Source organism: Crinia signifera, chromosome 12, assembly GCF_055691185.1.
Source record: "Crinia signifera chromosome 12, ASM5569118v1, whole genome shotgun sequence".
NCBI classification, from domain to species: Eukaryota; Metazoa; Chordata; class Amphibia; order Anura; family Myobatrachidae; genus Crinia; species Crinia signifera.
Window position 1 is genome coordinate 42,286,629 of NC_139228.1, and position 12,074 is coordinate 42,298,702.

The 12,074-nt window shown below is 40.0% G+C and overlaps 1 protein-coding gene across 2 annotated transcripts in view; it reads right to left on the minus strand.

Moving 5' to 3' along the window:
- Positions 1-2,622: 2,622 nt before the first annotated feature.
- The window catches only part of PPM1A (protein phosphatase, Mg2+/Mn2+ dependent 1A), a 47,217-nt gene continuing 37,765 nt past the window's right edge, over positions 2,623-12,074 (minus strand). For both annotated transcript variants that reach the window (XM_083166327.1, XM_083166326.1), the window contains 2 exons: positions 6,047-6,104; positions 2,623-4,915 (listed from right to left, as the gene is read on the minus strand). In XM_083166327.1, coding sequence (XP_083022453.1) covers positions 6,094-6,104 — 11 coding nt within the window. In that variant the 3' untranslated portion in view covers positions 2,623-4,915; positions 6,047-6,093. The remainder of the gene's footprint in view (positions 4,916-6,046; positions 6,105-12,074) is intronic.

The window sequence follows — 12,074 nt, forward strand, 5'->3', positions numbered from 1 at the left end:
CAAAACATCATTACATACCCTATATTATATAAGACCATTTTAATGTTTGCCCAAAATAGAATTCCAGAAGTTAGATCAAAGTTTAATCCTTCCTTTAGATGACAAGCTGATCATATTCCAAAACCCCCACACAACATACAGTACCATTCATATCTAATTTCATACCATCAGGACGCTCTTGTAAATCGTGTGGGACTGCAATGCTATGGAATCCTATCCTTATATATTACAGAATATTCCATTGTGCTTTACAATTATAATCCCTCCTATTATCCCTATAGATTGTAAGCTAAGTTTGTTTGTAGCCAGTTTCAGTATCCAATTGTAAAGCGCAACGGAATATGCTGCGCTATATGAAGGTGCCCATACAGTTGATGCATGCAATTTGTGGGCAGTACAAAAAGTATGTGCAGCACATACTTTTTGTACTGTGCCATGCAATGCACAGAAACTGTAAATAAATTAGAACCTCACCAAGGACATTCTCCATCCAAACAAACTCTTGCAAAAGTAATTAAAGTTACCACTGTACAGACGGGGAAAGAAGGATAAGATGAAATATAAGAACCCCACCATTAGCAGATGACCGCTTCACTTACTAGCCATTATCATCTGTAGGAGATCTTCTCTGAAGACTTACTTTGGAAGGTAGCCAAATATTCTTACTAATATTCTATTTTTGTTTTGTAGGACAACTTAGGCAGTTTTTCAAGTTCACTGAAAGCAAAGGAGAATATACTACGCTATCTTAATGGAGTGATTATTTTTCTGGTCTCTACTCAGTGTACTAAAATGTTAAGCAACTTGCGATGACTTCCTGTACATGGAGTATTTCAACGAGTATAAATTAACATGGTAAGCAGACACACAGCCATCAATCGTATATGTGTGAAACTCAGAGCTTAGAAGGAAAACCTATATGGTACTAAAACTTAAGAAGACTCACTGTATTAAAGATAAGAAACCATATTTAAGAGACCTACAGGAGAATCCAAGTCATGGAGGCATTATATCCTTATACACATTTAAGTTATAGACCAAGCATGTCCAATGTTGGCCCTCCAGATGTTGTAAAACTACATATCCCAGCACGCTTTGCCACAGTTTTGCTATTCAAGAATGCTAAAACTATTGCAAAGCATGCTGGGATGTGTAGTTTCACAACATCTGGAGGGACAACGTTGGACATGCCTGGTCTATAACTTAAATGTGTATAAGTTATAGATAGACCATTCCACACACAAAACCTTTGAATTCCATCTAGACATTAAAAGCATAAGTTTCTAATTTACAAAATAGGGATGCTATGTAATGTCATTGACCTGGTACAATCTAGGTTTACATGCTGGAGGCAAGTTTTGTAACATTATTATTCAAATGGATCCTGTATTAAAATACATAGTTCTAATTATGGATGGTACAAAAAATATCAACTAGATTTCTAACAAAGCAGGTCAATCAAACCCACCTCCCATGACTGGCCTGTTAAAAGGAAAACAGTCTGAAGACCAGCACCAGAATCCAGACGCCACTCACAATGCCTATCTCCCCACCCAACTGTCTCTGCATTGAATATAAGTATGCTGGGAAGGTTATGTTGCATATAAAGGGGGTAGGCTGCAGGTAGGGAGGGTTGGGGGGAGAGGGTTAATATACTTACCTATGAAGGATCAGGATCCTCAGCATCAAAATGTTGCTATCGATCGCTGACCACCAGCATCCTAAGTGCTGAGATCCTATACCTCACCCGCAAACATACATAAATAAAATGTCCCCAATCTGGATTGGTAGGTTGAAGGTAATGACCAAGATATGTGGACCAAAACACTGACCATGTTCCCTTGTATAGGTCAATGCAGACCTGTTTCAAAGTCATCTAGTCCTTTTATTGAGTAATTTTACAGTACAGAAACAATTTCATTCAATGGATGTTTACTAAATAAAGATGTTCCAGTAATACAAGACTGGTGCCCACAACTGATTTCTTACAGTAGTGTACATGTTCGTTAAAGCAGATCTGTACCAGGTTCTCTGGTTTTATTTTACTTGACAATGACAAAGGTACCTTCCACAAACCTATACAGCAGCAGAGCCCAGACAGAGGATGTTGATCTAGGTCTAAAAGCATTTTCAAAGCTAGAAATTGGAGAATACTGATTATGTATGGCAAATTCTAAAATGTGTGTGAGGTCATTAGAAACCATCTCACAGGAGCAAGTTCCAAATATTTGTAGGCAGTAACAGTTTGTGTAACTAACCAAAGTTGTCAAATATTTACGGTTCTCAATCAATCCAACTATATGAACTCAAATTGTTAAAATCTAAAACATTTTAATAGGAAGATTGTTTAATGAACTGTACATGTCATTTATATGGAAGTGTGTATGATTTTAATTCAAGAATTTTGCCAAACAAAATTTTGAACATTACCAGGAAATCAATTTCTCTCAATTTACATCTCTGGGGGACGCAGGGAATTAAGGGTAAGGTACAGGGACTAAATTAAATAATTTACTAGTGCTCGCAAACCTTGCTCTCTGGGAAACTGAATCCATGTAATCAGGGGCACACAAATAAAAAACAAAAAACTAAATAAATTACATTTTTCACTGTACAACAATGAAACATTTTTCAGTCTTTATTTGTTAAATAAAAACTTTTTGTGAATCAAAAACGTGATACAATACATGTGCCTTTTTGTTCTTCATTCATGCTTGAAAAGGAAACAGAAAACAAGAAGAATTTAAGCACCTCCGTGATGAATTAAGAACACACAAGACCAGAATCTAAGGTGGGTATGGATTATAGGGTCAACGGTAATTAGACCCACAGTGTCTAGGTCAACCCCAAAAAGTGGTCATCAGTAAAAGGTCAACAGAAGCAATGTCGACCTGGAAATAGCTGACACATGAAAAGATAAACATACGTTTTTCCGATTTTTCTGTTTTTGGTGTCAACATGTAGATATGTGGTTCAACATGCTTCGGACCAGATGACCCATTGCACTCTTTACCGTTCCCAATTGTAGCCCACATTGCTGGTAAAGTATTATAGTGGGAAAAAAAGCTCACGACCTTTCATGTGTCAGGCATTGCCAAGAAAACCTTTTGCGACCTATTGCCCATGTCACCCTAATGCATGTTAACCAATAGTGGTCGACCTATTGACTGTCGACCCAAAGTCCAAGACCCAAAGGTATAGAAATTTGGCCATATTTGGAATCTTAAATCAGCAAGGAGTTTCCACTTCTGACTAATACAATTCCAAAGTATATTTCCAAAATATAAAAATTGTGTTGGTCTTCCAAATAATCCTCAAAGGGGGGGAATTCAATACGTTTTGTGAGTGCACTAAGCAGCAAAACACAACTAAAATACTGCTTTGAGCGTACAAACTTTAATTTGGGCCCCTTAAGTGCCAACTTATCACGATCTTCAATTCAACTATTTTTTTGTCACCCCCACAGCTATTTGCACCTGAAGAGTGCTTTAATTCAGTTGCAAACACAAACAATTGAATTCCCCCCAAAGTGTTATATTTTTTCATTTACTGTAAAGAAAATTTCAAAACTGACCAACCATAGGGGGATAAAAACTAAACAAATCCATAAAGTACATTACACATGACAAAAATAAAATAAAAACCAGTAATTTTACCAATGGAGTTTGGATCAAAAAATGGGATTGCCTAGTGAAGAGGATACGCTCACAAAAGTAAATTGGGTTTAAATAACCTGTAATCATTAACATGCTGTATATCTGGATAACAAATACTATGTAATCACTAGCTTGCCCTTTAAAGTGAACTGGAAAAGATATTCCCCCCCCCCCCAAGGATAGGCACAATTCAAGCCTGCAGACACTTGCTTGAAACGCCTTTTGTTTAAAAAAAAAAAAACTATTAAAGTTAAAAAGTGGTTTACAAATTTTTTTGTTAAAGAAAGGCAGAGGGGCATGCTTTCTGCACATTGAGGTCTACTTAACTTTAATTATGCAATAACTTACCAAAGGGTCTATTGGCAGTCTTTCAAAATGTAGAGGAGAAAGTAGTCCTTAATAATAATGGTGTTTGTTTGTCAAATCAAGCTTTATTGATAAAATGGAATTCAGAACTCTCTGTAGCAGCAACAGACCCAGCCAGTGTAGTCATTTATTTAAACAAAAAAAAAAAAAATCAACACACACACGCAAATGATTTACTTGTGAAAGGATCCGAGCGTCTAAATGATCAGTACATATTTGTTCATAAAAGACTGCACTTTCAGTCAAAAAATTCATATCAAAAAGGAGGAATATTCTTTAATTAAGAACGGTAATTTTGAAAATCATAGTAGACAGAATTTTATCCTGAAAAATACTGTACACTAAAGATACAATCCTTACAATTTCTTAGGGGCCCAGAGCTGGCTATGTTGCTGCTTTCTGTCCAATCTAAAACCACCACATGAACGAATAGGGTTAAGATTACTGGCTGCACCACATAACAAGCTAGACTTCCTGTAACCTTTAGAGAAATTTCCAGTCCATAATTAAATATGACAATTTTGTACAAGGACAATTGCACTTTACAAAAAAAGAAGAAAATAATAATCATACAACAGAATTTGCTGGAGTCTGATTTACAACATGTATTGTTTCAAAGTACTTTAAACAGAAATTAAAATTTTACAAAAAAAAATAAAAATGTGTAAAGAGTATTAGGAAAACAGTACGATACACGCGGGGCCATTTGTACTGCTGGGAGTTTTATTTTTCACCAAGCTCACCCACATCAATTTCCCTTTTTTAAATGAAAAAGGTTGAGGATGGACGCTAAGGAGGATCACCGAGGTTGGGCTGTATGTTCACTGAAGATGGATGTAAACTCCATTACTAAATGGATAAATTTACCACATGTCATCAGTTGATGCAGAATCCTTTAAGGGAGAAGAGAATGGGGGAAAATAAATAAATTAGTTTAAGGTTCAATTCAAATTTATTAAAGATGACAGGTCATAATTACTATAGGAAGGTCAATGCAAATGAAGCCAGTAACATAATTTTACACCGATTTTCTACTGGAGGTTTTAGTGATCATGACACAACTGTTACAGGTACCCAATTCTAACTATCACAAACTGTATACAGGGGTATTTAACATGCGGCCCTCCAGCTGCTGTGGAACTACATATACTCGCATGCCCTGACAGCATTATCATGCCACAAAATTGTGGCAGGGCCGGCTTAAATGAGCAATTCCACAGCAGCTGGGGGGCCGCATATTAAATACCCTGATATACAGTTTGTGACAGGAACACTAAAAAGGAACACTATTAAAAGTTACTGAAAAAGTTCATGTGTAACTTGTTAAGGGAACATCCGTTAAGTTCTTGCTTGCATTTCACAAGGTATAAATATATTTGGTACTTATGTAATATCTGGACTCCCATTTTTCTTATGAGACTGCGTCCCCTCGCGGGGCTCGCTGCGCTCACCACGCTTCGGGCACGGTGGCTCGCTGCGCTCGCCACACTATATAAAATCAACTCCATGCGTAGTTGGATAGTAGGGGTATGAAAAAATGGGGTGCATTTAACATGGGAGTCCAGATAATACATAAGTACCATATATTTTATATTTTTATTACTCTAAAGGCCCATACACACTGGGCGACTGAGCTGAAAGCCGCTCAAAACAGCCTGTGAGTGGCTTTCAGCTCAAAGCCGCCCAGTGTGTATGGCCCGGCGGTGAGTGCTGCTGCGCGCTCCTGCATCATCGCCAGGAAAGCCACTCATCTGCTGGTTATACCAGCAGATGAGCGGCGTTGAGGACGGCTTTGCATAGCTCTGTGCTATGTAACGCCGTCCTACCCCCTCCGTCGGCGCCGGGCAGAGGGAAAGCTGCTCAGTGTGTATGCACTGAGCGGCTATCATCGCTGTCCATACACGCTGGGCACAGTCGCCCAGTGTGTATGGACCTTAACATGATGTGGTGGATTTAAACAAAATGAGATGCCTGTCCACATTTGTGGATTGTTAGTTGAAAACAGACAGAATAGACATACTTACAGTGTCATCATTTCTATATGGATTCAGTCTGTTGTACACCGCTTCAATCACACAGCGCCTAAACCAAATTGTAAGAATTAATCATAACAGAACATTTTAAAGAATCAGAATTAAAGAAGTGCAACCATGCCATTTCTAAGTTATACAAAATATCCTGCCACTGTTGAGCTGTCATACCTAGCATGGTTTTAACACTGAAAACAATCTTTAAAAGCAACAGACTAAAGGTCCATACACACTAGAAGAAGTTTTTCATTTCAAAAGACTCTGCCAAAATCTGTGATCGATAGATCTTTCACAAAAGTAGTGCTTACACAATGAGCTATTTGTGTGACACTGCCTGGTGTTTCCTGTCCTTGGATTGACATGTTCCTGTCTTGACAAAGGTCCCTGTTGTGGACAGAAACGTCGACTGCATCTATGAAATAAATCTCAAAGATACGACGAGGGTGGCACTCCAGAAATAAATACAGAAGTCAAGGGTGGTGAGCCAACGTTTCAAATGTTATTCCAACATTTTTCATCAGGATCACACCCTGATGAAAAATGTTGGAACAACATTTGAAATGTTGCCTCACCACCCCTGACTTCTGTATTTATTTCTGGAGTGCCACCCTTGTCAAATCTATCTATACATCTATAGATAGATATATAGATATTAAATCCACCTAAAACAAATAGAGGGGGCGCTACATGGTGTATTATCGTTTATTAAAAAAACGTGGAAATCACTTTTAAAATTTCTCCCAAAGAGAAGGTAATACTTGTACCGAAATGATCATCCGGTGTGGGCTGAATACCACAAGATATATAGTTTATCCACTGGTTCAAGACTGTAGGCCCAAAAGGTTTGTGTCACTCACGGTACCACTTGGAGATATCCAGCAGGCACAGCTGCTCCAGGACACCGGCGCCTCAGCGTCCTAACAGCGTATATTTGTCATATTTGAATTAGATATATAGATACATCTATCTATCACACACACACACACACACACACACACACATCTTTGGTGGTGAACGTAGGCCTGAACACATTACAAACTTATATTAAGCAGAAAAACAAAACAGAATATACATACATCAACTCATCGCCCTGCCAATACAGCCTTATCTCAACAGCAAATTTGACCCAAGAGCTAGATTTGGTAGGCTGCATTACCCAGTGTTCAGTTAATAGCTGCTTCATGATATACAAGGCAGGAAGTGATGGTGCACACACCTTATATGAATTCCTGAGACGTGCGATAGGGACGTTTGCAGGCATACTAACGTGCATCACTTGCCTTTAAAGCTTCCAATTAAGGGATATCTTGTAACTCAAAACCATCAGTATATTATGTTACATTTAATTAACAATGAAGAATGCATACAAGGGGAACTTCAGTGGCTGGTAGCTTGCAACCACAATAAACCAGGCTACATTCTGGTAATATCCATTCAAAGTCCATATTGTAAAATATCCATTTAGATTAGAAATGTAATAATCTGGGGGAATTAGATTGTGGTGCATGCCCCCTGTCTGTCTTTCTAAAGGAATGGGCGTCTTTCAGAGCCTTCTAATTGTTTCTCCGATGGATGTATAAGAGTCCACTACATATGGCACTATGATATTTATTTATAGTTTCTTATCTAGCGCATATATATGGAGTCCATATGGAAGATGATATTTATTTACAGTTTATTATATAGCGCACACATATTACATAGCGCTTTACAGGGAATATTTGAACATTCACATCAGTCCCTGCCCCAGAGGAGCTTACAATCTATATTCCCTACCACATGTACGCGCACACAGACATTCTAGGGTTAATTGGTTGGGAGCCAATTAGCCTACCAGTATATTTTTGGATTGTGGGGGGGGGGGAACAGGAGTACCCGGACGAAACCCATGCAAGCACGGGGAGAATATACAAACTCCGCAGTTAGATCCATGGTGGGAATCGAACCCATGACCTCAGTGCTGTGAGGCAGTAATGCTAACCATTACTCCATCCGTACTGCCCAATTATATTAATTATATCAGATATACATTTCCTATACAGTCAATACCCAATATACTGATATTATAGTAATGAGACAGATAAATAATACAATGTAGGACAATTTAACCCTTTGAGTGTCAACATCTTTGTGAGAGAAAGGCAACAAAATCTGCTAAAATGCCAGCACTACTCACATTTGTTGGTACTTGTGTAATAGCACAGCGCCCGTTAAGTAGTTAGCGTAGCGTCCCTGCCAGAATCAGCGTAGTGTTCCTGTGACCAGTGTAGTCAGTCAGAAGTAGCGTAGTGTTCCCGCAGCCACTTAGCGTAGTCAGCGTCTGACAGAAGTAGTGTAGTGATCCCACGGCCAGCGTAGTCAGCGTCCCTGTCAGATTCAGTGTAGTGTTCTCACGGCCAGTGTAGTCAGTCAGCATTAGGCAGTTACAGTAGTCAGTTAGAGGTGAAGGTAAAGTGACTGCGGCTGTATTATTTCTTAAGTTTGGATAGGCTCCTTGTTAATTTGGAATGGCTGCTGAACCTCTGACGATGTTTAACCTGCTGCAGACAGAGGAGGAGTCTGTGGCATTTTTTCAACAGCACCATTCGCTGCCACTGACACAAACCTTGTCAAAGTCTTAATGGCCACCCAATGCGCTGGAGTATAAAAAAAGGAGTGTATGTGGCGCTGCCACATTAAAACATGCCGAAAGAAGGTCAGTCTTTGTGTGGCACAATGGTTTTCGGGCTGTCGTCACCCATTTCTTACTCTACTTCGCTTTATATTTTCATGGGCAGAGTTGCTTACAAGCATATTTTGTGAGCAACAACTAAAGTTGTCGAACAAAACCACCGTGCTGTATAGTAACCTTATGCGGGAGGCCTGCACCGTGTATTTAATGTCACAGCCCCAATGACAGATTGGCGGTCCGGGAAAAATAGTGGAGATGGATGATAATGTCTGTCTATCCAGAGAAAAAGTCATGTCGGACGCGTGCTGCCTCAACAGTGGTTAATTGGAGGCATATCCCAAGACACCAGTGAGTGTTTTGTAACGCCTGACAGATGTGACGCCAGCACCAAATATATAGAACCGGGTACGACTATATATTCTGATTGCTGGCGTGCATAGAACACTGAACAGTTTGAGTAGGCAAAGTACCACCATGCACAGATAAACCACCAGTATAATTTTGTGGATCCGGAGACTGGGGTTCATACCCAACACATTGAATGCCTTTGGGGATCTTGCAAGTGGCGTAACAAAAGGATAAGTGGCACTGCGCGCCAAAATCTGGACTCCTATCTTCAGGAATTTGGCGCAAAACTGTCGGTGCAGAAACGGCTTTCCAGCTAATTAAATATGCCCTAACTCTGCTCCCAAAGGCAGACACCGCTGCATCTACTTCAGCTGCATTTGCCGCGAATGCAGAAACTGAAGAATAACGGTTTCATTATTTTTTTGTCTTATTTGATATTATTGTACTGAAAGTGGTTTTTCTCTTCTTTAGTATTCACTAAAATCCAGTTACCACATGTCATCATTACTGTCTCAGATGTATGATATGGCATATGTGAATTTGCTCCTGAAACACCCCCATTATCCACACCAGCCCGGAGCATGGCGAGCCCCGGGACCTGTTCCTACCCCCACTATCCACGCCAGCGTGGAGTTGTCCTTATAAAGCAGGCATGTCCAACGTTGGCCCTCCCAACGTTGAAACTACACATCCCAGCATGCTTTGCCACAGTTTTGCTATTAGAGAATGGTAAAACTATAGCAAAGCATGCTGGGATGTGTAGTTTCACAACATCTGGAGGGCCAAAGTTGGACATGCCTGTTATAAAGTGTGGCGAGCGCATCGAGTGCGCTCTCCACGCTTCGGGCTGTCTTGGATAGTGGAGGGTTTGAAAAGGAGCCATTTGCCAGTATGAAACATGGAGCACTGGCAAATGCCTCCTTTATTGTGCATGAGACGCACTTGCGTCCACATGCCCCCTTTGTGCACGAGACGCACGTGCTATCAAACCCCCTAACCCCGTCTACCTGAAGTGGACACTGGCAGGGTTGCCATACCCTGACGCAATAATTACTGAGACGCTCCTGCATCTCAGACAGATGTAGCGCCTGCATGATCCCTTCTCCGCCGGTGTCCACCAGCGCAGGAGATCTTGCGGTTACCGGCGCTGTGCGAGAGGCGCTCACTAGGCTTGCCAGGGATACCAGTGACAGAGGTGCAACTCCTGGGGACAATATGGTGGCTAGCTGCCTGATGGGGACACTACTATGCAGGGCTGCCGCGTAGTCACTATGCTAACTACGCTAGGCAGCCGTTGGGCTACGCTGACAGCGTAGCTTAGGCTACGCTGAAAACATAGCGTAGCCGGGCACCTTGCCATTACATAAGTACCCATTTGTTATATAGATTCAAATAAAAAAATGTTGTGTAAAAAAAAAATTATATTTCCAATATAAGGAAATTCACACTTTTTTGTCAAATTCACTTGGCACTCAAAGGGTTAACGTCTTTATTGGATTGTGTGACACCATAGCATTGTTCTTCAAACACCTGGACTTGCTTTCTTCGCATTAGAGATAAAGATGGTAGGTGCAGGGGAAAAGAAGTTGCATGCATAGGTATAAATACAGAATGTGAAAGGGCAGAAACATATATACTGATCCTTCTTAAAAAGTGATGTCTTGCATGACCTATTAGTACAGAAATACTATACATGGACATTTGGTTCAATCTTAAGGGGCAATTCAATTGTTTTTGAGGCGTTGGCCACTAGGTGGTGATGGATAGCAGCAGATAAATTGTGCCAGCATTTATGCTCGAAGCTTCCTGAGGTGTCAAGAAATATAAAGTAGTCACCGCAATGTGAGATGTCCCACTTGCCTAAACGGCATAAGATATTACACGCTATTAATGGCTAAACAATGTTTATTTGAGCACTTAGAAAGTAATGGAGACCCATTCAGAGCAACAACTGAATTGCTCTGAACAGTGGCAATAAAAAATTTTTTTTTTTTTTTATAAAACCATAATTGAATCACCCCTTACAATCAAATTACATTTATGCAACAAGGTTATATATACACATACAAAAGTGCACATAAACTGTGGAGGAATATACTACTATTCATTTACATGACTGGATTTTATACGTAAGAAGAAATGTATAGGTTTAATTTTCAGCCTACCAGAAGCAGTTTGTTTATAGAAAGGACCTTTTATGCGCAATGTACACTGAGACAAATGAAAGCATTCTATTGTCACACTACAAATAAGTATGGTTTACAATGAGGTCAATTCTATTTAACAGTAAAAAAGCTCCCGGTGCTAATCTAACCAAAGCGCTGCCACCACTGACTAGTGGATTTCTGCTCACAACCATCCTGGGGAGGGAGCAGAAATCCAACAAATTAGAACGGTGATGCTGTTAAGGGCAACATCGCTAGGGCACATAAGTCGGAAAATGCTGGTACTTGTGACTAAACACCCACAAGTGCAGACAAATCTCCAACTTAGCAGTGCTCTTATTAGAACAGAATCGACCCCATTGCCTATGTTAGGCTTCCTACATGCAGTTTACACAGAGATGCTAAAAGTAGCAAAATCATCATCAAAAAGTGCACGTGGGGCCGTCATACTTATCCAAGGGTTGTCATCCAGGATCCATAATATTTTGTGTGAGACACTACTGAACATGATGCAGTGCAGTGTGAGAAATTTATTTGAAACTCTATGCATTCATAAGTGCGCAAACAATGTTTGGGGGGGGGGGGGGGGGGAGAGGAGGGGCTAGTGTTTGGGATATATCAAGTCATCGTAGGGAAAAGACAAAAACAAGCTCTACTCACAAACAGGCGAACAAAAAAGGGCAAGCCACTTTACATGACAAAAATGATCATGCTACACAAACATATGCCACAATTTAAAAAAAAAAATGTAAATTAAATTATCACTTGTGAGCCTAACTCTAGGTTTCGGTCATCATGCTTACATTAAAAGAAAGCATTAATATCTCACATAAAAGTT